Source organism: Ursus americanus, chromosome 3, assembly GCF_024610735.1.
Source record: "Ursus americanus isolate L20-20 chromosome 3, mUrsAme1.1.p, whole genome shotgun sequence".
In the NCBI taxonomy this organism is placed as follows: Eukaryota; Metazoa; Chordata; class Mammalia; order Carnivora; family Ursidae; genus Ursus; species Ursus americanus.
The window spans coordinates 48,289,004-48,316,750 of NC_142129.1; the positions used below are offsets into that span (position 1 = coordinate 48,289,004).

The 27,747-nt window shown below is 40.8% G+C and overlaps 1 protein-coding gene across 3 annotated transcripts in view; it reads right to left on the minus strand.

Moving 5' to 3' along the window:
- Positions 1 to 1,842: 1,842 nt before the first annotated feature.
- The window catches only part of SNX10 (sorting nexin 10), a 70,100-nt gene continuing 44,195 nt past the window's right edge, over positions 1,843 to 27,747 (minus strand). For all 3 annotated transcript variants that reach the window (XM_045792993.2, XM_045792994.2, XM_045792995.2), the window contains 5 exons: positions 15,648 to 15,734; positions 11,579 to 11,679; positions 11,051 to 11,149; positions 4,098 to 4,310; positions 1,843 to 3,642 (listed from right to left, as the gene is read on the minus strand). In XM_045792993.2, the coding sequence (XP_045648949.1) occupies positions 3,561 to 3,642; positions 4,098 to 4,310; positions 11,051 to 11,149; positions 11,579 to 11,679; positions 15,648 to 15,734 (582 nt within the window). In that variant the 3' untranslated portion in view covers positions 1,843 to 3,560. The remainder of the gene's footprint in view (positions 3,643 to 4,097; positions 4,311 to 11,050; positions 11,150 to 11,578; positions 11,680 to 15,647; positions 15,735 to 27,747) is intronic.

Here is a 27,747-nt window from a genome sequence, read left to right on the forward strand (position 1 = left end):
GCGGGAGCGCCACCGCCAGTGGGGTGGGGGCAAAGCTATAAAGAAGACCCGGAGGTAAGAAACTAACAAAAACACAACCACAAGTTATGCCCGTGCTGTGCGTCTACAGCAGCAAAGACACGCGGTGTGGGCTTTGGGATGAATCTACACTTCTGTGGGGGAGAGAAAGGGTATTTTCCTCTTTAGCATAAGCCATTTGCATAGTGTCTTTAGAGTTTACGTTCAGCAGAAAACTGTAGCTTAATTTTTTTCCCCCTCATCTGTATCTTTTGAAAAGAAGTCTTTGGAATTTTGGAGAAAGAGAAAAGGATCATTAGCTACCAGAGTGTTTGCGCAGCTAAAATAAATTAGTGTCCAATGCAGGGTTCATAATAATGATCCAGAAAAGTTTCCAACAAGAGTGAAGAGCAATTGTGTCCGACTTAAAGGGACAATGGTGACTCGTTTGTGAGATGCATATGGCAAAGAACAGAGGAAAAATCCTTTGTAAATATTTCAAATTTTAAAGAAATTGTTGCTTACTTACATTTTTCTTATAATTTTTGAACTCCCTCTATTACAGTGTATTAATGTCTTATGACCTTTATTGGCAAAGAAAATTGTATCTATGCTTTGAATGTCAAACTGTGGTAATTAATTTCAGACGGCACTACTTTTTGAAAATGTGTTTCTATATAATAAAGTAAGAAAAGGTCTATATTCCAAACAAAAAGAGAAAATTATGTTGAAATAAATGGTTTTCTCCATTGAAAAGAGGGCTACATTGAATTTCACAGGACATCGACTAAGCAATTTAAATATTAAGAGGGAAACTATTTAGAAACAGAATAAGCTTTTGTTGTGTTATTTTTGTCTTAAAACTGTAGAGGCGTTTTGTGGAAAAGGGTCTTTTCCTTTATAGCTGAAATACTGAAAACCATATTTGTATCACAGTAGCTCAATAATGATGAATCCTTAAGGCACCAAAAAAAAACAAACTGAGTTCAAAACAGCATTCATTTTACTGTTGGATATAATGGTAATTGTGACTAGGCTAAGTCAATTTGTTTATGTTCTTAATAGCCATAAAAGAAATTTTATTCTTTTACCTTACTATAGTAAGGTTACGGCATATTATTTGTTTGTATTTAATTATTCAATGAAATGTGCATTAGGCTTGAAAAGCTCCTGCAAGATACTTACTATCTTAAGGGACGTAACTACTTAAAGATAAACATTTGTTTTTCCTTGGTAATTTTTAAAACTGGAAATTTTAACTGGAATCTAAATCACTTTGTTCCAAGCGCGACTTTGAAGAAGCCCTAAGTAACAGGTTGTTGACTTTCATTGTTGACAGCTCCGGGTTATATATAAGATCAGTTCTCAAACAAAACACATAAAACGGCTTTACAGGTGAATCATTTACCCTTTCAAAATTAGTCAGGGAAACAGTTTTGCAGTGTGTAAATCATAAAGCATCCAAGACTGGAATTCTTTAAGTTCCATTAAAGATAGTTTTAAATAAACATCTATTTAATTTAGTTACTTAGTAATTATGTTCTTGTCCTAAAGAAAGCTTTATTAAAAATATGCCAGAGAAAAATAAGAGACTAGAACAAAGCCAGAAAGCCATGGGGGCTGAAGTTCATCTAAATATCTCAGTTGCAGAAAATCAATTTTAAGAAGCCAATGTTTAGATATCACAACCACCAAACCAAGGCTAAAAGCCTCCAATGTGCAAATCTGACTATTAAGCAGATCTTACCAAAGTTTCTCATTACTGCTTGTTCAAAAACGCACTGAATTTAGGTGCAAGAAGAAATATATCCCCTTGTATAAAATAAGTGATCCAACAAACTGAACTTGACTTTTTCACGTTTAATGTGAAAACGATGATCTCGTGAAGTTTACATACCACAGTATTTCGCATACCTAATATCAATTTTGATGGCTATGTTATATCATCTAAAAATAATATGACAATCGGTGGCACATTACATGCTTTTCAAAAACTGCTGTAAAACAGAAATAACGTGAACTCAAATACATATTGCCAGGAAGCTAAGGATCGCTCTTAAATGACTGGATGGCAAACTTTACATGTTAGCAAATACAAAGAAATTGCTAAATCTTTTTTCCCCCGTATTAAAATAATGAGTCTTAGATAATAAAGTAACAAGATCCAAGATACATTAAATCAAAATATTTACAAAAGCTCTGTAATGTTTTGGACCAAACAAAAACAAGAAGGAAAAATTAAGGAGATCATTCTTATTCTAAATTTAATTTTTTTCTGTTCTTAGTTACGGGCATTTCAAAGACTTTTTAATAATATGGTAACTTTTAAACTCCCAGTTAAAATAAAATGAGGTGAGGTAACATTTAATTAAAGCAACAAGTTACTCCAGTTATGTAAAAATATCTTCCCAGTGGTTTCAGAGATATTTCTCACCATTCAGTGAAGAAGAAACTTGGATAATTATCTCAAGAAAATGCTGCCTCATCTGAAATTTGAAGTTCAGTGTAGTTTATCTAAGACCTTTTATCTTTGGGCCACTAAAAAAGAAGACATTTTATTAAATGACACCAATCCTCAGGCAAATGCCTTAAAAGAAAGGGCTTTTTAAAAATGAACAATTCTTAAATTAGCAAATTGATATTCTCTTCTAAATTACGGGAATATTTATTGATAAACTTATTAATTTTTATAAGATCCCATTTCTAACTTAAAAATAAGTGACAAGTAACCACCACTGACACTGAAATTTATCTAGTGATGAGAAATTGCACATTTAGTCAGAAAATAGTTAACCCATAAATTCTAATCACACAATGATAATGAAAACAAACTACTTGTTTCCAGAAACCATGTGTGAATCTGGACAATGAAAATGTATTTCTGAATCTATATATTGCAGATATAAGCAACATGACTAGCACTATTTCTGTTTTTGTACAAGACATCAACATTATTTTAACATGTCTCTATTCATAAGACACACTTTCCATCTAAGTGTGACATAAAATACCGGAAAGGTGAAACTTCTTAAAATATTTCGAACACCCAAAAGCCAAGTGTCTTTCCCAGTGCAGGGGAGGTGCCCACAAAATATCGGCCACATGTCTAAGAGAGGCGGCCTGGTCTATGCGTCAGGCTCCACAGTGGTTAAGATCATACAGGCTGCGTTTATGCAAACACTGGGCCACTGATACAGGAAGGAATGCGCTATCTGGATTTTTAAATGCAGGCTACCTATATACCTATCTTTTAAAATTGAGTAAAGCCAAGTAGGTTTTTCTAAACGTATGTATCATTTCATTCCAGAGCAGGGTCTTGTTGTTGCCAATAATGTTTGCCTCTAAAGGGGACTTGCATTCACAGGCCTTTAGCTTTTTACAGAAGCTTAGCCGAAATAAGACAACATAAAAATACCACTAATAAACAACCCAACGTCTTTAAGAATGTAAATACCTAACGTCATGACAGTGAGCTTTAGGTAAGGATATATTATTAGCAAGCTTTCTTCTCCATGAGTGGACATCAGTTGCTCTTCCTAAGATGGTAACATTAGAATTATTTTTCAGGATTCCTGCGGAGCGGTGCTCATTTTACATCCGTGCGAACTGCTGTCATCACTACTGTGTCCAAACCCAGAGGATGAACTGGAAAAGAAGAGAGGGGGAAAATAATAAAAAGAGGAAATTGGTTTTCACAACACACTCAAAGCCTGAGTAACAGAGGAGAACTTTAATTATCTCCAGTCACAAAGAGAGACAGGAAATTTGGACTTTTAATTAGCCATTTGGAGTGCAGTTGGATATTTTTTTAGCTAGATAATTTAAACGCGAATAATTCAAGTCTGACTAAATGAAAGTCACATAATCAGAATGCAGATAATTGAATTTCTACTGCATTCATTAATTCAGTGTGGAGGTGTGTGTGAGGACTTCTACGATGAGCTGTCACAGCTCAATAAAATCTCAGTCAATTAATTTTTTCATTATCTTAGTATTACATCAACAAAAAAGTGAAGTGTGTCCGTGTATCTGTACACACGCAGATGTGCGCTCCGTAGTAGCCAAACACATATACGTTACATCGAAGTGCAAGGAAATACCTTTCTGAATCATAATCTACATCGTTTTCTTTCTTCCCTTCTTCGTCTTCTTCAGGGAAACGTCTGTTCATCAAGGCAAACTTGTGAATGGCGTCTTCTACGGAGTACTTAGTCTGCCCAGAAACGCAAGCCTCGATGTCTTCCGAATTCAGGTGGCTCTGCAGGAAGAGGTGGAGGCAGCTATCTGAGAGCAGGAGTGCGTTCTGGAGGACCCTGTGTGGAAGGGAAAAGGACAAATGACCAGTGATCGGGGATGGACAATTAGAGGGTAGGAGAGAGCAAAACGTTAGGAAGGGGCCCCCGAAGTCATCTCTCCACGGTGGCAAACTTTGCCACCATGAAAGCCTCTGCCTATTAAAAGGAGGAAAGCATATGTTAACTTTTATTCAATTATTTGGAAATTTAGGTGCGTAAAAACATGAAGCTAATAGTTAAGAACATCTGTTAAAAGAATAACTTCAAGGACATTTCTTCAATTTAACCATCTGTTATGACCATGTGGATTAATTATGGGAAGATTTTGCTTATAGTCATAGAAATGTATTCTACTTAAAAAAATTGTTTTACTGCCAACCAGTAGGTCTGTTCTGTGATCTTTATTGGCGAGGCTGTCATGAAACATCAAAACTTCCAATGACTATTAAAAATTGTATTAAAAAGCCAATACGGTTCTCAGCATGTTTTACATTTTAAAACTTTACAAGTGTGCTTACGTACATGTTTACAAGGGCTGAGTTGAGAGGTGACTTTTTTTCTGAAAACCTAAGATGGACCAGAAATCTCTCCATAATCTTCCGTGGCATTGTGTTTCTATGTTGTTAAAATAAGCCACCAAATAAAATTACTCCAACCGATTTTACCACATATACCCTTAAAATAGGATAATTTTGGGCGAAGTACATACTAGCCTTCCCACATTCAAGGTCAAAGTTTACGAAGAGAGTACAGGTTTCAACCAGTGCGTGAGAACTACATGGAAAACTAAAAAACGACTGCACCAGTCTGACCCTGCTCAAGTTCATATTACCACCGAACGTGCTGGGGTTTTTTCTGAACTGCGTGTCTCAGAACAGGAAATTAAGTCAAAGAACACCCTGATTTTTAAATAAAAACTGGTTTTACCTTTTCAGGAAAGATCTTGATGTACGATATTTTCATCTCTACGAATAGTTCAATAATGATTTCCTACGAGGCACTCTGACCAGACAGAGGGGACAAAACTAAAACATGAAAACCTGAGGATACTTTTGCTTGACATGGGCTTTTGCATAGAGAGCTCCATGAAACACAGCTTTTGTATTTCAGACCAAATGAACCTTCCCTTATATTCTACAATTTTCCACAAATAATTAGAAAAGTATATCTTTTTTGGCCATTCATGTCAATTTACTTAAAATCCAAGGTCATTAGAAGATTTCCTTTTCTCCAAAATAAAACAGAGTTATTTCTTCAAGAAGGCAAAAGTCTAAACATACAGTATCACGACCCAAATCTAGCTTCAACAGGCTTCCCACATGTAGCTTGGGAAAAGATTTTTACTAGCCTACTAAAAGGAAAAGTTAAGCCTCTATGCCTTTTAAGAAGGCAAAATCTCCAGCAAAGCAGCTAAATACTTCCCCTCCCCTCCATGTCCTCTGCCCTGGCTTCTCCCAGAAGATGACCATAGCACATGATAAAGATTAATTTACCAAGTACAAGTAGTAAAGCAGTAAATCCCTTTTACTACTTTTTGAGATTTATTTTCTACATTTACAAATGTTTACCACTCTTGTTTTAAATACTTCAAATCAAGAGAAGATTTATAGGGCAACAACCCATTAATATTAACTCGCATTCACGGTGAAGTTTGCACGGAGTTTCCTGTGTCTCGTCCGTGGTTTTCCTGCCGGCCACGGTGCAAGTAACTGCTCATAGGATTACGCTCACTGCTTTATTTCTGTTGGAAATGTGTTTTATTTTCTTTATAAAATAATAGGTAATCTTTAAAATTGATTTTAGATGGTTCGAGGCATTACACCACAAAAGTAATGAGCACTAATGCCAATGATATTGGACACAAATTCATTTTAGCTTTATTTCATGTCTAAAGCAATTCTACTGAGCCTTGAACTGCTCACGCGCGGTTATTAACTTGCTAGTAACCTAACACATGGGTACAGCAAACAAAAGTGATCGGAGTCCAGGTTGATCGGGACCTCAAGGCTACTGTCCTTTTTCTTGAGCTGTAATTCAATTTCCAATTTTACTGTACATTAGACTCATTATTTCCCAGTGTTTTCTTTTCTGCTTACTACTGCCATCTGGAGGACACGCCGGCGAAAAGCGAGAGGGAGCCCAGCCCGCACACACCCAGCTCACAATTCTGAAGTGGGAGGACGTGGCTGTGGCCACGGGAGGCGAGATCTGAACACCACATGGGCCTGGAGATGGAAAAACAGGACCCCTGCTAGGCACGCTTTTGGTTACTGGAAGGCTGTCTGGCTGGCTGGCTGGCTAAATTTAGGCAACCATGCTCCATGGGGATGGGTTTTAAATAAGCAAAATAATTTTTTAACATATTCGTGATTTTTACTCTCAGGTATTTCATCTCGCGATTAAAAATACCAAATTTTGAAAGTATTTTCCCATCTGATTCGGTGAGCACAGCTAGTTCGTTTTAAGGAATATCTGGTTTACTGTATTTCAGAGACTGTTGTGGCTGCCATCATCATCATATTAAATCCTCTTTTTACCTTAGTCATATTTGTGCCGCATTTTCCACAAACAAATCTAATAGCAGAAAATCAACTTCAAGCTTAATATAAAGAGTACTTTGTAAAACGGTCAATAAAATGTCATCTTTATAAGCCTCCATAGAAATAAATGTATATAATTTTCAAGCCTTTATAGAAGGAGCAAAAAACAGCCTCTAGAATTTTAAAGAGATGTCTGAAAAGGTATTTACAACATGAGTCAAACGTTACTCCTTTCTCCAAAAATAACTTTAAACAAAGCAAATCCTGTTTTTCCCTTGAATTGGACACAGTTGAAAATCTGGTTTTCCTCAACGTGATTTTATTAGGTGTATTATATACTGGATCAGTTGGGAACAATATATAGCTATGCAAAACCACTTAATCCTAACTAAGGATGCCCTGTCTGAACCCAATATAATGATATATACACATGTGTATAGAGTATAGAAGGTTAGCAGTGGGATGTAGGGAAAAAAATTAATTCAGCCTGTTTACCTCTTACCATGAGGGAAAAAAAATAAAACCTACAAATCTTCACCGAAGACATTCATGATCTGTGCTATGGTGCCCTCTATTGAACACAAAGACATGAAGAAGTGCGTGTGTGTGTGTGTGTGTGTGTGTGTAAAATTAGTGTTTCCATGGTATCCTTTTGTAAAAAACTACAATATTCCTTGAATTTTTAAGAAATATAAAACTGTAATACAAAAGTCTACACTGTAAGGTACAGTAGTTATATTAATGGGATGAATTCTGTAAAGAAGGAAAGCTGGTTCCCCTCCGTGGTATGAATCAAACATAAATTAGCAGGACTGCCATGTTTACAGTTGGTGACTTGCCAACAGTTTATAATTTTAGTCTATAATTTTCTTTTTCCATAACTATTAGTAGAAGTGACTTACAACTTATAATTAGCTGGGGGGGGGGGAATCTAAAAGGCTGATTATAGCCAAGATTGAGAGAAAATGAATATATCTGAAAAATGTCACAATCATACTGACCAAATTTAGCTAGCATTTAAGAGTTCTACTAATTATAAACTTGCCAGTTCCTGGAATTAATATGATGCCTCCACCTTTTCTATAATTTCCTTGTCTATAAAATCAAGATGATACCCAATTCCTAATGTTATTGTAGGAATGGAGATAAAAGATGTAAACAGCTAAACAGAGCAAGTGTTCAATAAATGGTATAACTTATTATTTGGCACTGGTCAAAGAAACAACTTCCCAATTCCTTTATAAAGACTGGCCTGGATATGTACTTTGTTATTGAAGATGTATAATTTTACCTCAAGATGAAAAAACATATATACTTATAAACACACATATGCGCAGAGACAGCAGCATTTTGGTTTCAAAGGGTTTGAACATATATAGTGTTCTCGGTTCATAACTTCAAAACCTCCACAAAGACCAGATTTTTAAAAATACATGCTAAAAATCTACAACACAAGCATTATTTCACATTTTAATGCTGGGGTGTCTTCCCTCTCGAGTTCCTAAAGGTGCTCTACAAAAAAAACAAAGTGCAGACTATTGATAGTGACCTTCCTTAACCGGTAGCCAGTGGGGCCTCGGGGGGTCACGCTGGGATCAGGACACGGTGCCAAGATGGCCGACAGCCGAGCTGCCTGCCATATCCAGCTTCCCAAAGTGGGCTTGGGCTGAGGGGATCCCAGGGGCAAAGACCCGCAAGGTTGCGACTCCTACACAAACTGGACAGAGAGCAGGAGCGCTACGCATCAGAATGTGAGGGGCGCAGAACGCACGGTGAGGAGGCTCAGGAGTGGCCATTTAGGTCAGGCTTCAGTCCAGCCGTGTGGTAGTACAGACTCCTCGCTTCCTTCAGGTTCAAACCATGTAGAAGCCCCAGCTTTCATCTTTAATGTGAGACACGTCAGCTTGGTCAATAACGTTCACATACGATAGCGGAACAAATAAACACACACGAGAACTTGGTGTCTGCTCCGTGACTGGACTTCCGGGTGACCATCCAAATCCCATTTTCACGAACCTAGCTATCCCCTGATATGGATACAGGACTCTCCCACTAGAGCGGAAGCTTCAAGAGGGTAAGGATTTGTGTCCATTGTGTGTGGTCCTATTTTCCCAGGACCCAGCTTGGCCCCGAGTAGACACTCAATAAATAGATTTTCAGCGTCCTTCCCAATGTGTCGTCTTAACGACACAACCCACGAGTCAAGCAGCACCTGTGTTACATGATCATACCCTTTATAGCAATCTGAGGCACACAAGGATTAAGGGACTTTTCCAAGGTCAGATAGCCACAAAAAATTCCAGAGCTGCGATCCACGGGAGACCTGGAACCCAGCTCCTCAAGCTCCTGATCCAGGCCCCCTTCCCTAGGATGTCTGCAAGCAGCCAAACGGCACGGTTTGCAAAATGCTGCTCTGCAGCCGAGTGACCTCACTCTGTCATTAATCCGGTAGATCAGCTGTGGAAGGAAAGGTCATTTTCAAAACAGGGAAGTGATTCCTGGTTGAAAACACGCGCCCCGTGCTTAACTCACAATATAAATACAGAGACACATGCCAGCCTTTGACCTCCAGGAAGGAGACTTCTCTAGAGAAGACAAGCAGCTTCCCAGTGCTGACGGGGACTGCAGGATTTGGCTGTCCCCGTCCAGGCCTCACTGCCAACTGCCACTGTGTGGCTTCCCCGAGCAGCATCTGCACTGACAGGCCGCTCGGCAAACCTGGACTCGGGGGCCACATCTTAAGGGAGACGCCATCAGCCACCTGGGTCTCAGAGAGACAACAATTAAAATCAGAGCTGTCTCCAAAGGGAATGGGCAGAAAAATCTTGACCAGGCCTTTGTTCTGCCATGCCTGTGATATCCAAAAGAATACCACTGTAATGGTTCCTGAGGACTTGACTCACTTAATGGGTTCTTCTGGTCTCCTGTCATTTTTATTCCTCTGGCTTCTTTTTCCTTTCTGGCCCTCCCTCAATTTATAATCTCGGTTGTTTCTGTATGTCTCCATGACCCCTTCCAAGGAAAGACACTATATCAACCTAATGGAAATAAATATTAATATTCATGTGCATACTTAATATCCAAACCCTTTATGGGTGAGCCATATGGGGAGAAGGCAGTATATTATTTCAGGCTAGCTCTAACGTACCACGTAGTGAACTCAAAAGGAGATTACTTCGGATCCTGAAGTCAGTAGAAAAAGAAAGGGAGCTTTAGGAAACTGGGCCCTGCCACTAACTAGTAGTCATAGGACTCAGCCTATTTCCAGATCTATAAAACAGGAAGTTCGAAAAATTAGCTCAAAGCTATTTCATGTCTAGGTGGATTAAAATAATAATGACCAATACCACACACTACATGCCAAACTGATGTGAGTGCTTTACCTTCATTAACTCACTTAACCCTCTCAACAACTTTACAAGTACATACCATTATTAATCCCATTTTAGAGATGGAAAAACGCATGCCCAGAGGACGTAAAAGACTTGCCCAGCCCCCAGCTAATAAATTAAGTAGCAGAGCCAACCAAGATTTGAACCCAGGAAGTCCGGCCTCAGCGTCTGAGTGCAAAGAACGTGCTGTTTCATGGGATGGGTATTCTAGCATTCCAGAGTGGAAAAAAAGAGAAATTACAGTAGTGCAAATTCAAGTCACTTTAACTACTGTACCTGCCATCACCAAGCAATCCAGAGTTAATAAGCCAGACTACTGAAACACCAATAAACACTCCCTCATACACATTCCCTCCAAAGAGTACAGTGAAACCCTTTCCTTAGAAGAGCCCAGAAAAGTATTCACTAGCAGCCCATCGTGGAGCCGCTTGGCCTATCAATCCTAAATGTTGTAAATAAAGACAGTTTTTAAGAAGTACTTTTGTAATATAGCACGTTTACCTCCTGGCAAATATTACTTTTGTCAGCTAAACTCCCAAGTAATTTGGCTCCGCTTTAAAAGCTTCAGGGACGGTGCAGAGATTTATTATCTGACTCATTAGCTCATTGTTTTCCTTCCAGAAGATGTGGTCCCGGATGTGCACCATATGATGTGAGCCACAAGATGGCGCTCTAATATAGGAAATGAACTACGGAGCCTGGCTGTAGAGTATCTCATTAGCATTTCAGAACAGCGATCGTCTCCCCCACACAATGACAGGACACTTGACTCTTGCAAAGCACTTTGCTCACAACTGTCTGGCCACAAGAGTTTCTGTGCACTTACTTTCTGAGGAAATCTTCCAAACCCTGACGACGCTGATCTACATGCTGGCGATTATTCATGTTGAAAAACAGGTTTTTAGACGGAAGTTCCGGCAGTTGTCTTAGGAGAAAGAAAAAAAAATTTTCTTTAATCAGCAAATCAAGGTGGTTTAGTGAAAGAAATCCCTCAAAGCGAAAGCAAATTATGTGTGAGAACGATCGTGAGAACTATCACATAGTTGTATATGAATTACGTGGCACATATATTATAGTTATATAAGGGTAGGAGAAAATTAATTAACTTAAAGAAAACCCATTTTTAAACATTTTTGAGGCCTTCCGTGGTCAATACTCATCAAGGTGGGGAAATTCAAGTGGTAGATTTTGAATTCAGATGCAGTAGCCACAAAACTAACTAAAGCTATATATTGCAATCCAGAAGAAAGCCTATAAAATCCCTCATATATTATGTATCTTAATGCATAACAAATTTTAAAATGTTGACTGTAATAATAAAGTCTCCTCAATATCACTTATTTAAATCACTTACACCAGCAATGCATTACTTTGAAGTCTCTGCCTCAGCCACACAAATTCTCTGTATCTTCTTCGCACACAGGACGTTTTCATGGTAAAACACATGCTATTGGTCTGTTTAAAGAAAAAGAAACATTTGAGGGGAAAAATATTTTTTTCTTACATCTCTAACTCACTGTGTGCACCCATATTCATTTCTAAGAGGATTTTTAAAAACCAAAAAGACATCTGCATTTATGCTAGACTTCCATCTTGCACAAAACCCACCAACAGGACACCCGTGAAGACAGCTGGGACGACATCGATGAGCAGTGTCGTCCCTGCGGCAAGGCATGACCCCGCCGCTCCCTGGGCCCTGAGGGGGCCTCCTGCACACCTATTAGAGCTGCTTTCAAAGATGAGTCATAAAAATTAAATCCTGAAGTCTAAATGACGAATAAAAATTCAGGGTCATCACTTCCATTTTAACACCATCCACCCATCCCTGTAGCTGCAGAAGCCTTTGGGAATTAGAGACCCCTTCTTACAGCCCTTGACATGACACCACAAGAAGCCATCACATCCTTGGTATGGCCGTCAGTACGGATCACACATAAATCACCAGGCATCCCATAATCACTTTTGGGGGGGGGTGAAATTACCACAGTGTAATTGCAAAAGAGCTGCTACAGCACCAACCTAGACCTTTTTCTGCACCCAAACCATGTTTATACCCTGAACATTCTCCGTAGACTGTTTCCCTAACTTACACCCAGATTTTCTTCCAGAACCTATTGGTATCATCAGTTTTAGTTCCAATGTTCTAACTTGGTGAATGGTGGGTCTTCTCTCTCTCAAGTTTATCTCCTGTCTGCATCTTGTGGGGGGATCTTCTCTGCCTGTGCCGAGCTGGAAGCAGCAGCTCCCCGAGAACCGTCAGGATCAAGGCATGCCCATGCGGATGGGATTCTCCCCTGTGTAATCCCGGTTGTCCCAGGCTGTGATCAGGATATCCGAGGTGGGGGCTGGGGGCTGACCGTGTGGAGGAGAGGTTGTGTCCACCACAACATCCGTACCGGCCCCCATGGGGGGGCCCACACAGCCCAGGGGGATGTGGGGGCTGGGCTGTCTGTCTAGATGCTGGGGAGCTCTTTGTCCTTCGACCTCCAGGTGCAGAGGGTCACTGGGGTGTCCTGAAATCACTTTTAACAAGAGAACAGCATTCTCCTTCTCTACCGGATGTGCGAGGCAGAGTGAGGTGTGTGGAGCAGAGGGACAAGCATCTGCGTGGGGAACCCGCGTGGCAGTCCCGGCTCTGCCACAGAGCAGGTCACTCAGACACCAGTTTGCCGGATGGTAAAGCGGGAATGAAGGAGTACATATGTGTTTCGTAAGTACCTGGCAAATGTTATCTATTAATATTATTATTAGATAGATGTTGGTTTCTTTCCAGCCACTTTAAGGCAGATTTCGAAAAAGCCACCTACAACGGGGTCCCCATCCTAAGCCAAACGGCAATGCTTCTCCTTCAGGTAAACCCAAGATGGTAAATACGGGTGTTTCTCCTTTCTCCTTTGTGTAAACAAGAGACTGGCAAAAACGTGTCTACTGGTTTTGTAAGGAGATCTCTATTCTATTTATTTCAAAATTCTATTTCATAATCTTTGCATTGCCAAATGAGAAAACTGTTTGCCCCCAAGATTTATATTCTTTCAAAACTGTTATTACCCTACCACTTGATAAGCACCCAGCAGTTGTTTTCCTTGGCAAATGGAAGTGACTTTGTGTCCGAGTTCTTAAACTGTTCCCGTGAAACGTAAGGCGCAGTTCCTGTTACTCCTGAGCGCGATGAGGTTCAGAAAACTTCAGAAAGGCAGAGAGGTTAAGACATTTGCCTGCAAAGTAGCTATAAGTTTAAACCCCGTCACCTTTGACAATACGGCAGCAAAACCCACCAGATGGGGTTTGTGGCACAATTACATTGTGTGTGTGGATGTCAAAGCACGCCAGGGCCTTGCTCTAATGTAACCCTCGGGGACTAAGGAGGCAGGCCGTCTCCACCAGAACGGTGCCCTAACAAGGCCTGGGCAGACACCTTCTCAGTGCTCCCTCCCGAGGGAGGGCCAGGCCACTGCAGGGACTCCTGACGCCTCAGGTACGCGCTGAGTCCCTTTCAACCCCCTTTCATTTCTCTGTTCCCAATTACCGTGGATGTCAATAACATGGCTGTCAACTGGAGACCTGTCTGGTACCTACCCCAAAGGTCCATCTGTAAGTCCTTCATCTGCAGGACAAGGTCAGGAGAGTATATACTGTCCACTAGTTTAAAATTCCAAACAATGCTAAGATTTCAGAGTCACCTGGTATCATTTCCCTCGAGGTTAGTTTATATGGGTTAACCACCAGCTTCTCTACCTGCAACGCTCTATGGGCCTAGCATCTGAGTGAGGCTGATGAGAGCTCTCCAGCCTCCACCCCCATCCATTCCTAATCATAAACAGGTATGGACAGTTAGGACCAGACTATGCTGAGATCACTAATTTATTAAGCTCCTCTAAATCTGTTTGCTTATTTCTGCTATCTACCAAGCCCAGAAGATTTATACATTGTCAATTTATTAGCATTTCAGAGAAATGCCACAACACCATCAAATAATATTTGTGGAACCTATCATTTCTGGCTCAAGACAGACATTTCTGAATTTATCTCACGCTATTTATGTAGCAGAGAAAAATCTATGCTTTCATTAGCTCCCTGAGAATAATTAAATTTCATGTCTACCATAAAGTGTGATAAGGACCCACACGTTTTTTAGAGGAAGTTAAAAAGGTAACTAAAGAATTTCATTTCATTTTCAAATGCTTAGTCTTACACACTCATGTTATAGCTTCCCACACAGAATGAATATCTGGTGTGACTTTATGAGTAAAACCAAAGCAAAATCAAATACAAGACATACCCTGGCCGTGGCCTTCAACACAATCAACAAGAAAGCGGTTCTTAAAAGAAAAAAAAAGCAGTTCTGAGTTTTTACTTTATTTTTTAAGTTGGGGGAACTTGGAAAGAAAAAAAAAAGGGAAGAAAGGAGAAAAAAAAAGTTTTATGGCTGATGCTTGGGGTTCCAATATACCAATTTTACTACTTGTAATGGGAAAATTAAAGGTGGCTAAATTTTACTTCATTTGAGCTATATAGTCAGACAAAATCTGAGTCTACTTCTATGCTCCCAAGAGAATTCTGGACTAAATCAGACGGGGAAAGTGACTACCCTCATGATCAGGGGCCAATAAACTATAACCTGTGGGCCACACCCAGCCTGCCGTTTGTCTTTGCTAATAAAGTTTTATTGGAACACAATCACATGTATTCATTTATGTACTGTATATGGCTGCTTTCGCCCTACCACAGTGGACCTGAGTAGTTTCCAGAGAGAATGTATGGCCCACAAAGCTGAAGATATTTATATTTACTACCTGGCTCTTTACAGAAAAAGTTTGCTGACCCTTGTTCAAGATGATCACAGAAGGCCACACACCACACAACATTACTCAAGAGATCATAATAAAGTATTATTTCCAAATAAAGCGCATCATTTCTAGTTCTTTACTTACGTTAATTACTCGGAATCTAGACTAAGGCAAAAATAATTGCACACGTTCCTTTCCCACTTTCTTATCCTATTTATAAAACCACCGCATATCAGTTTTCCAGAGAGCTCTGCATCCTCTCAAAACCGAAGGTTTATCAGGCAATATATTACCCAGAAATATGCTATAACAGATGATGAAGAAATACCACCAATCAGCTATAAATACTCTTTAACCGTGAATTTCAGATATTCACACATTCATACATGAAGGCAATAAACATTAAAATATTACTATTAGCGAAGGTGCAATAAGGAACTCAAACGAGTAATTTTCCAGCTTTAGGAGCCGTCTGCCTACTTCGCTTGAGATACAGGCATTACTTCTAATCACTGAATTCAGCTGAGTTAGGACAATCTTCACGCATCTCAATTGTAAGTATAACAGAGTGTCCCATCAGATGTATCCCACCTCAAAATTACTATGATCTCTGTAGACTACTGACTGCATACTTACATGGATGCATATCTCATAGTCAATATAAGAATGCCAGAAGTCCTCTTTCTGAATCCGAGGGTCTCGAACCCAGACGCTTACAAACTCCTGTAAGGGCATCATAAACAGAGAGATGTGTTTCAGAATCACAAGCAGAGCTGGAAAGAGCAGAGGGAAGTGATGGTACCAAAACAAAACTGAAATGAGCTGTGGTCGTGAATGCTTTAGAAAACAAGAAGTAAAGCTAATGAATCAGGCACCGCAGGAAGTCCAAAAGCACTTTTGCCCCAAATGGAATTTTTAAAATAATGCAAAACCAAGCTGGATGCCCTTCTTGGGAGTCTTACAGGTTTTAGGATGATAAGAAAGTGTACTCATTTTTTTTTTCATTTTTAATCATGAAAAATATGTTCAGATTTTTCTCAAATCTTAAAAGCAGCCATTTCTTACTTTCTTCATCTCTCTACATGAAAACCAAATCACTCTCTAGAACAAAATATAAAGGAGGAGAGGTCACGTGAAAAGCAAGCAATGGGAGATGAAAATGACTTTGTGCAGGTAGCCAAGCTTCATGAGAAGAAGCAATAACTTATTAACAGAAAGATGAATACCTTTTACCCAATACTTTTCTACTTTTAAAATATATTTTCCCATATAGTAAATCATTTCATCCTTATAATAACCTCCTGTTACAGGTAAGAGTTAGCAGTGTTAAAAAAAACTCATGGCAGATCATCTTGTTCCTTTTTAAAGATAGTAAGAATTGGAAATATAGGATAAAGTTTAAAACGCAATACTTTCCAAAAAGTGCTCTTTACAAATAAGCTTAGTTTAAAAATATGAAAGCATGTACAACAAACAATTACCATTGTTTGGCATAATAAATTTTAAAGTATAATTTATTCGCTTGGTGATCATAAATTTGCTAAATGAATTGAATTACTTCATTTTATTTTATTTAAAGATTTTATTTATTTGAGAGAGAGTGTGAGTGCGAGAGAAAGAGAACATGAGCGGGGGTGTGGGGAAAAAAAGAGGGAGAGGGAGAAGCAGACTCCCTGCTGAGCACAGAACCCCCCCCCCAACTCCCCATGGGGTCAATCCTCCCCCACCCGACCCTGATATCATGACCTGAGCCAAAATCAAGAGTCAGACACTTAACCAACTGAGCCACCCAGGCGCCCCGAAAGATTTTACTTTAAGTAATCTCTACACCCAGCATGCGGCTCAAACCCAATACCCCAAGATCGAGAGCTGCATGCTCCACTCACCGAGCCAGCTAGGCACCCTGAATTTTTTTTAAAAGATTTTATTTTTAAATAATCACTATACCCAACATGGGGCTTGAACTTACAACCCCAAGATTAAGAGTCGCATGGTCTACCAACTGAGCCAGCCAGGCACCCCTAATTGAATTTAATTTTAAATATTTTAACTTTTTGTCTAAAAAACAGGGCACCAAAGCTGAAATTGTAGGCATTTGTTACTGCCCTGTTTTGGCACATCTTCGAGGCAGGCTATGAACGCTCTAGAGCAGAAGCAAAAGAGAGATTATGGTGTTTTCTGGACAAAGCACCTCCATTCTGTTACACAGATCATAAAATGAGAATTTTTCAGTACAGAGGATTTTTTTTTAAAGGCAAAAAAAAACCAGTCCACATTCCCTTTTGCGACCTATCCTGTCACGTGCTAAGGCAACATACACTTTGTTCTTGGATTTGAGACTTCTGCCCCACTGCCCGCCCCCAGGGTACGGGGATTATGAGTTAACTTTCTTCAAAGTCTTACTTAAAATCTTTTCATTATGTATTTTTAAAGTCATTTAGAAGATGGATAATAAAAACAAGGTAACAACAGAGTGACGCTGCTCGAGACATTTTTGGCCATCATTTCTCAAAAGCACATCAGAGCCTAAGAAAAGCCGCCCAGAGATGGGAACTGGAACAAAACCCGGCACGATGCCTTAGTCTGTGTACATTTCACCTCGGTCTCCTGTCAGAGAGTGTGTGTGTGTGTGTGTGTGTGTGTGTGTGTGTGCGTGTAACTCATTTCCCCCGGAGTAACTCTGCACACACCCAGAGTTCTTAGAAGGAATGAACAAATCCATGAACAGAAGGTCAAACAGGTTAGGAAGAGAAGACCAGAGTTCAGAGTAGACCACACTTATCTTTCCAAATCCCCCACTCACACATACATGCAGGGCTGCCTTCTGACTTTCCGGGGCCCTGGGTACTTTTGCCTTCATGGGCCCTTTCTGCCACAGAAAAATAGTAAAAATCATACTTTATGACTACACAGACAGGAAGATGAATATATTAATGTTACATAATAAAACCTCCACTTTGATCTAAAAGCGCATTTTATTTTTCCAATTTTAAAAGAAATTAAGACATTTTCACGGGCCCCTAAAAGCAGCGTGGGCCCTGGTCACCACTATGCCTAACGGAGAGGTCGGTGGAGCCCACACTGAGCAAGGCAGAAGGCTGAGAACAGCGGCCAAGGTTATCCTGCGCCACCCCTTCCCGCCCCGCCAGCCAGAGGCACCTAGTCATCGGGTCACACGGGAGCCATGCGCCCTCACAGGGTGCCGGCAGCTCCATTTTTCCACTGGAGAGATAGGAGTTCTTGAATATACCAAGAGGGAAATTAAGTATTTCCGACGGCTGAATGTTCTATGTCAACAGCAGAAGACATGTCCCTATTACCGAAATTGTGGGCCTTTACACAAGATTAGACAGAAGTGAAAAGAAAAGGAAACCCACTCGTCAATGTGCTACAAACTTGTGATTAAAAAAAAAAAAAGATTCTGAACTAAACCCTACAGTTACTCCAGTGTCACAAATCCCCGACCACTCGACATACTATTAATTGATGATGGTAGCAATGACAAAAGTTCTGAAAAAAATCAGGGCTCCCCCCTCATTTGCTTGCTGCTGCCCAACTATGAAGATGGAAGCTTTGAGTAACATGTCCCCCTTCAGGGAAACAGCACTGACTTATGGTCACAAGACTAGGGATAAATGCTGGTTTACCCACTTTCTAAATTATGAACTTATGCACTGAGCCTCTGTTTCCACATCTGGAAAATGGGAATAACGCCTGTTCCAACCTATCTCAGCTGTTTGTTAGGAATATCAAATTAAAAAACACTGGTGAAATGCTGGGAAGCTTTTCATTAAGTGCTCCGTGAAGGTAGGGGCGCCTAGGTGGCTCAGTCGGTTAAGCGTCAGATTCTTGGTTTCCACTCAGGTCATGATCTCAGGGTGGTGAGATCGAGCCCCGTGTCAGGCTCCTCGCTGCGCATGGAGCCTGCTCAACCTGCTTAAGATTCTCTCTCTCCCTCTGCCCCTCCCCCGTACCCCCACCCACTGTTTGTGCTCTCCCTAAAAAAAAAAAAAAAAAAAAAAAATGTTTCAGTGCTACGTGAATGTAAGGTATTATTACATAGAAAGGAAAACGCTTATAAACCCAAAGTACTGAGACCTTCCCACAAGACATTGGCAATAAGCAATTAATCTAAACCAACTGTATATATTTTTTAAGCACAAACTCTTAATTAAACCCAGCAGTAAACACTCTAAAACTGTAATTTCTCAGCAAAACACAGACTGACCTAAAGATTTTATAACACTTGCTCAGAGCAAGCCCCTCATAATATTTGCAGAAGGAATGGACAGCATAACGACAAATTACAGTTAAAAAGTCTTTTCTTCATCTCACTGGGTTGGAATTCTCGGACTCTACTATTATTATTACTCATTAAGTCTAATCTTTATATAGGGGCGCCTGGGTGGCACAGCAGTTGGGCGTCTGCCTTCGGCTCAGGGCGTGATCCCGGCGTTATGGGATCGAGCCCCACATCAGGCTCCTCCGCTATGAGCCTGCTTCTTCCTCTCCCACTCCCTCTGCTTGTGTTCCCTCTCTCGCTGGCTGTCTCTATCTCTGTCGAATAAATAAATAAAATCTTTAAAAAAAAAAGTCTAATCTTTATATAGCAAAGGGAATGTTGACTACATCTTCTAGAACTATGCTGGAGAAAAACCAGTCTTCTAAGAACAGCAATGCATTTTAAATGCGCACTCAAAGTTAACTATGGTGCTAAGGCTCCAAATATTTTTTCAATCTTGAAAGTCTTGAACTGGGTAGGAGTGTTAAATATCACTATTCTTTGTGGATGGTGAGCTCTTCCTTCCTCCCGCTCTTAAGCACTGCCGTGGCCCCGAGTGCCAGTCCCGGCTGCTGTTCTTCACACCCTGTTGCCCTTCCAGGATGATCTCATCTGAACATATGGCTTCGAGCACCAGCATGAGCTGAGGATTCCATCTCTGTCCCAGTCCAGGCATCTCCAGCCTCTTGCCTTGAGGTCCCACGAGCAGAGTCCACACCCTTGCCACACCATCCTGCTCCCCATCGCATTTCCAGCACACCCACCAGAAACCCAGTTACCCCAGACTTCTCTCTCTGACTCACCTCCCAAATCCATGCCGACCAAGGTCTCAAGATTCACCCTCCTTTGAACCCCCCTCCCCACGACTCTATTTCCCCTGCAACTGCTTTGGTTCAAGGACCACTTGTCCAATGTTAATGCATGGGCTGCTGATTGATCTCTGGGCCTGTACCCAATTCATCCCCCACACCAAGACAAGAATGACCCCAAAGCACACACCTGGTGATGTCATTTTCCTGTTGAAAGTCCTTCAAAACCTGCCCCATAACCTTCAAGATCAAGTTCAGACTCCTTCACTAGCACAACACAGTCCTTCATGATTTTCACTCTACTCATCTCCAAGGGTTAAACAAAGGTCCCGCTACACGACATGCCAGTTCACACCTCCGTGCCTTTGAACATACTGTTCCCTCTGCCTGGACTGCTGTCCCTCCCCTCCCCCCACCTTGTGCTTTCTTCTTCGTCATCATCTTCCTCTTGCCTTCATTTTCTGCGAACTCCAATTCATTTCTGAAAAATGCAACTCAGTCTCTGGCAATCCTCTGATTCACCCAGTCTGATCCTCCTCCAAGCCCCTCCTGCCTCCGGGCACCCCCCCGGCACGGTCCCTCCACCACAGCCCACGGGGGGGGGGGGTGGGGGCTAATGCCCGCTGGCCTCCTCTACCCGATGCAGAGCTCCTTCAGGGGAGCGCAGGACGGGAGTGCCTGGCCCAGCCAGTGCCTTCCATTAATATCACTTAATGAATAAATGAATGCCTGCAGGAATGAATGACCTGCCTTCAGGAAAAAAAAGGGATCAAACTTCAATTGAAATGAAATCCTCATCCACTTGGGTTCTTGGGCTCCGTGAATTAACGGTAAGTTACTTAGCAGCTGGTCTAAAGTTTATCTTAATTTAACAACCCCCTTCCTCTAAGGGTGTGCCAATTAACAGCATATGGCTGCATGAGCAATGTTGAAGATCTATGAGAACAAACCGTGTTCGAGCACCCTGAAGAACTCCAGAAGCACCTATTTACATAGAAATAATTGAAAATCATTCTGATAGCTTCAGTAACTTGGGTCCCCTAAGACCTGTACCAGACAACAATTTGTTTGCCTAGTTGGAGTTAAAATATGTACTCGAAAGTAATCAAAGTACATTTATTTTAAAATATTCTATAATTCAGATGGGCCTCCCCTCCCCCACTCTGCAATTAGTAGGAATTAGTGACGTTTCACCACGCTTCCAGCTATGAATAGCACACCCAGGAAGCCAAGGTTCACCTATAATCTCTTAATTAGACGCATCCCTCACGATGCTGCCCACCATCCTTCAAAGGAATGTTGACAGCCTGTCAGCCACAGAGGACAGCTCCGAGTTCCATACCTAGAATCATATGGATTTCCTATGAAAATTGCTTCAGTAGCAGCAGTTAGTCAATTTAATAACCTTATTAAACACTTTAATGACTTCTTGGGCCTAATGACTATATCTAGTATGAAGGAAGAAGCCAGGCAGAGTAGAATTAAAAATTTAAACTAACTGATCTCTACTGTTCTCCATGTGGGAAAAGGCTTCTGAAGAAAGAGAGACTGCTAGACTCTTTGAAAAATCTAATTCCTGTGTTCTCTTACAATAATCGCTCTTTGACTTCAATGCACCCTGCCCCCCACCCCCACCACTCCAGGTTCAACCTTCATCCGTTTATCCATCTACCTTGTCTTCTTTCTTTTCCTTAGCCAGGATAGGAGATGAAATTAACAATAAAAATAACTGTATTGAATAGGGCACTGTGACAAGTGTTTTACACATGTTTCTCTCTTTAATCTTTACAACAATCCTAAAGGGTCAATAATATTATCATCCCATTATTCAGGTAAGGAAAGTGAGGCTTCTAAAGCTTGAGCAACTGGCCCAAAGCCAAATGGCTAATAGGCTGAGCTAAGTTTCAAATTCAAACCTTACTCCAAAGCCTGTACTCTCAAACATACTCTATCTAGCGGTTCTTTTTTTTTTTTAAGATTTTATTTATTTATTTGACGGAGAGAGAGACAGCCAGCGAGAGAGGGAACACAAGCAGGGGGAGTGGGAGAGGAAGAAGCAGGCTCCCAGCGGAGGAGCCTGATGTGGGGCCCTATCCCAGGACTCTGGGATCACGCCCTGAGCCGAAGGCAGACGCTTAACGACTGAGCCACCCAGGCACCCCTATCTAGTGGTTCTTTTAGCAACGATAAATCTCAGATTATTTCCATTCTCACTGTAATTGTATTATTTTGGAGGGGAAAAAAGTTATCATCTTTGCTATTAGCTAAAATATCATTTCAAAAAATATGCACTTCTCAAAGGCTTTCTATTCCATCTTTATATTCTCAAAGGCTTTCTATTCCATCTTTATATTTCTAGCCCCAAGTACAGTGTTAGCACATAGTAAGTCCTCATGAAATGTTTAAGAAATTAACCAACCAATTGATTACAAAGATGTTTCAAAAACAAAGAACGTGTAGATGCTGTATGCTGAAAATTACAAGATGCAGCTGAAAGAAATCGAAGAAGTATATACCTCTTCGTCTGTATCCAGGTAAGTATATGTCTATACTGTGTTTATGAATTGAAAGATTCAATACGGTAAAGAGATAAATTCTCCCCAAACTGATCTATAGATTTAGTGCAATTCCTATATATAACCCAGTTAGATGTTTCGAAGACACAGATGAGCTTCTTCTAAAATTTACATGGAGAGGGACAGACCCTAGAATAGCCAGAACAATTCTGAAAAAGAAATAAGTGGGGGCGCCTGGGTGGCACAGCGGTTAAGCGTCTGCCTTCGGCTCAGGGCGTGATCCTGGCGTTCTGGGATCGAGCCCCACATCAGGCTCTTTCGTTGTGAGCCTGCTTCTTCCTCTCACACTCCCCCTGCTTGTGTTCCCTCTCTCGCTGGCTGTCTCTATCTCTGTCAAATAAATAAATAAAATCTTTAAAAAAAAAAAAAAGAAATAAGTGAAAAGAATCCCTCTTCCTGATGTCAAGCTCACTATATAGCTACAGTAATCAAGACCATATGGTACAGGAAGAGGTACACAGATCAATGGAACAGAACAGGAAACCCAGAAATAGACCCATACACTGGGGCGGCGCCTGGGTGGCTCAGTCGGTTAAGCATCTGCCTTTGGCTCAGGTCATGATCCTGGGGTCCTGGGATCAAGCCCCGCATCGGGCTCTCTGCTCCTTGAGGAGCCTGCTTCTCCCTCTCCCTCTGCTTGCTGTGCCACCTGCTTGTGCGCTCAATCTCTCTCTCTCTCTGTCAAATAAATAAATAAAATCTTAAAACAAAAAAAAGGAAATAGACCTATACAGATATGCCCAACTGATTATTGACTAACATGTAAAAAATTCAACGAAGGACAGACAGCCTTTCAACAAGCGGTTCTGCAGCAATTTGACATCTACAGGGCCCAAGATGACCTTCCACCTGATCCTTGCACCCTCTACAAAAATTAACTCAAAATGGATCATGGATTTAAATGTAAACATAAAACTACTGGGAAAAAATATTTGGGACCTAGGCCTAGACAAAGAGTTCTAAGACTTGATTCCAAAAGGATAATCCACGTAAGGAAATGATGATATATAGGACCTCACCAAAACTAAAAGTTTCCCCTGCAAAAGACTCTGCAAAGAAGTTGAAAAGACAAATGACAGACCGGAAGGAAATATTTACAAATCACACATCCCTCAAAGAACATGTACCTAGAACCTATAAAGAACTCTCAAAACTCAACTTTTTTTAAAAGATTTTACTTATTTATTTGAAAGAGGGAGAGACAGAGAGAGAAAAGACACAAGTAGGGGGAGGGGCTGAGGGAGAAGGAGGAGCAGATGCCCCCTGAGCAGGGAGCCCCATGCAGGGCTCGATCCCAGAACCCTGGGATCATGACCTGAGCAGAAGGCAGACGCTTAACCAACTGAGCCACCCAGGCACCCCTCAAAACTCAGTATTTAAAGAAAAAAACGAATTCAATTAGAAAACAGGCAAAACACCCGAAGAGCTGTTTCACCAAGGAGGACACACAGATGGCAAGCAAGCACGTGAAAAGTGGTGCCACGTCATTAGCCGCCACCACGTGATATCACGGCGCCCACCGCAGTTGCTGCCGGTGGTACTGCTGTAGTGTGTGTTAGCCGTTGTGGCAGGTGTGTGTTTTTCTTTAACTTTCCCTGTAGCCCAGCTCTATGGTACAGTAAACCCACCTATGTGCTCATCGTAAGAATATTTACTCTGATTACAGAAAGACGTGTAGGAGGGACAAGGGCTAGTAAGTCAGAACCTCTAGGTGTTAATGAGTAGTAATTGTTCAGACCCTTGATGAGAAATTTCTATCACAAAAATGAAGACTTGTTTCATCTTGTGTTCACTTTCTCAGGACATTTCTTTTTCCCCTATTCCAAAGTGTGTTTTACATGCTTATGTGTTTAAACTAAGGACTCATTCATTCATTCATTCATTCATTCCATTGAAGAGCACTGACTCGGTGCTAGGCACTGTTCTAAACTGGAGAATTTAACCAATGGCTTATCACCAGGGTTCTGTTCAGGGCTCCCACGTAACAATCTTAAAACTAAAATTTAGCACATTTTATACACTACATTCTTACAAATAACAAGCTTGAAAGGCAGAAGGAATATATCAAGTAAGCTTCCTATTTTCTCATGAGAGTTATGACAAATCACCTAAAAGACATACTACAAGGGATGTTATGTGCCACTTTGTAGCTTGGAGGGTATTTAAATGCCATGCTCTGGCAGTTCTGGATGATTTTTGAGAAAGCTCTTATTACTTCAGGAGGAATAAGTGTGGATGAGATTCACTCAGACCTGCCTTTTATATGACTTACAACAGTTCATGATGTTGCAAGCTTCTTTATGAGTGTCCAAAATTAAGGAGTTACCTTTGTATCTCATAACACATTAGCAAAAGTGCAATGGAAAAACTCATCTTTCTCAATAAGGAGTAGCTGCGAACCTGTATCGAACTACACCGCAAGGACACAATCGGCAAAATCCAGTTTGTGAAAATCTCTGTAAACAAAAGATGCAGTTTTTCAACACATAAATTGCAAAAGGGGAAAAAAGCAGAATAAAAGACTTGAAGCAATATATTAACCAAATGCAATGTATGGTCTCTATTTGGATCAGAACAACAAAATATATACATTCCCCCCACCAACAGAATCAGAAACACTTGAACACTGACTGAATGTTTGATGGTATGAAAGAATTAATGCTAATTATTTAAGGTGTGATAACATGGTTTATTCCTAAGAAGGGTCCTTTGTTAGACATGCATACTGAAATATGTACAGATAAAAACAGACAATGTCTAGAATTTGTTTCAAAATAATTCACTGTCTGATAGCAGGAGGAAATGGATAGTGGTGGGGGGGTAGTTTGCTCATGAATTAATAATGTGTTAATTGTTGAATCCTTAGGTACATAAGGGTTCATTATATTATTCTCTCTGCTTTGTGTATGTTTAAAATTTCATAAATGAAAAGTTAAAAACAGAGAAAGTAAAAGGAAAGAAGGGAGGGAAGAAGGGCAGGGGTGTCATCCCAAGCAGACTGCTTTATAAAAGGGAACAAATGTGGCACTCGAAAGTGAAAGCAAGTCAGAAACAAAGATCTGAAATGTTAACTATTTGTTCAACATTTATTGATGCCACTAATGTTAATGACAGCCTAATACTTACCGACCTTAAAAAATATGGTTTTTCATTATTATAAAAATAATACATGTATGTAATTAAAGAAAGAGATATATAAAATTTCAAAAACAGATGAGTACACCATGAAAATGGAATCCCCTACTTACTGGACTCCCAGTTCTTTGCCCACCTAAGTTAGGACTTTTATATATTTTTATATATTTATTATATAACATTTTTATATTATATATACATAATTATATATTATGTTGCATATATGTTACATATTATATATATTAATATATTATAGAATACATATATTGTTATATATATTATATATACTTTTTAACACAAATGGGAGCATAACATACTGTTTTATACCTTGATTTACTGCACCATCTTGTAGAAACCTCTACACGTGAGCATATATAATTCAGTGTAGTTTGTTTTAAAAGTGTTCATTTTAGAGCAGTTTGAGATATACAGAAAAATCTCCATATACCCTACGTCTAGTTTCCCCTATTACAATATCACATCACACAGGCGAGGAAGGAAGGAGGAAGGAATAACAGAACAATTCATTGTGGGGAGTAGGAGAGTGCTGTCCTGTCACTTCCCTTCAAAGTCCCCAGCATCACAGGACCCGGGGAAAGGCTTGCTTATGGGATATTCTTTAATGATATTCATTGGTTCCAGCCCAGTCAGTTTCCAATCAGTTTCCCCATAACAAAGCCACGCTTTCCTAGAGAGAGCCCAAAAGGTTACCATCAGGCAGCGCAAGCCTATCCCGAACATGCAAATGTTAGGTTTCCCTCATGACCGTCCCCGCGGGGCCCTGTCTCCTCCCTCGGTGTCCGGGTCCTCGTGGTGCCTGGAATTCCCCTGGGCCCACCTGGGTCTGCTCCAGTCAGGATGTCCGCTGCCACAGAGCTGAGGCATTTACTGCCACTAAGGTGCCAGTTACTGGTGGCTGCTGTCCCGTGTGAGGTACGCACACTTTGAAGAAAAACCCTCATCCTAAACGTATAAATTTCTCAAGGCAGAATTCGGCTGTCGTGATCCGGGACAGCAGGGGAGATATACATCCCACCCCCAACACCCCACACACACAGGGGGTGTCAGCCCACCCTTCCAGTCATATCACATAGGCAGGGCCATCCCATTTACACCATGGGAGCCCTGGGCAAGGGCCAACCCAGGGCCTTGGAGGGACCAGAACGCGGGACCTCACGCAACACTGTCCAGCAGGAACGAACTGTTTATTCACACGTCACGGAAGAGGAGCTCAACATGGCAGGAAGCGAGGGTCTTTAGTAATGCAGAAAAACCAAGCTGCTTACTCCAGACGTTGGAATATAAAGAGGATGAAAATGCCTGACTCCACGAAAGCCAGCCTGAAACGTGTTTCCTGACACAGCCACCTGCCTTTTCATTAGGATTCTGGGTTCTGTCTCATTAAACAGAAGAGTTGATTCAGTTGGGTCCATCTAATTATTCTTATTAAAATATGTAACCATAATATTTTAATTGTAAATTAAAGTTGCATGCATGAATGAATCTGAATTCATTTTAATTTTACAATGGCCCAATGCCAAGGCCTTTTTATGGGGAAGATCCATCAGCTTGGATACTGCTCTCCTGGGAATCCAAACCAATGTGCAAATGGAACGTGTTTAACTAACAAGGGAGACTCTCTTGCTCCCTGTTCTCCTCTCTCTAGATTTATTACAGTAATAAAGCTATTTTAACAAGAGAGACTCCGTTTGGTTACCCACCCCCCTCATCTATTAAAAAAAAAAAAAATCTTACCAAACTTCTAGGCTGGAGCTACCAGTTAGGTGGAACCAACATGTCACTCCTGGGCTGTCTGAGTTTTAAACAAGGATGGTAAACGGGTCTCAACTCGTGTGCCAGTGTCAAGATTAATTAGTAAAGTCTGCTATGGGCACCGAGTAGAAAGTGCTTTACACACAGTGCCTCCTCGGTCT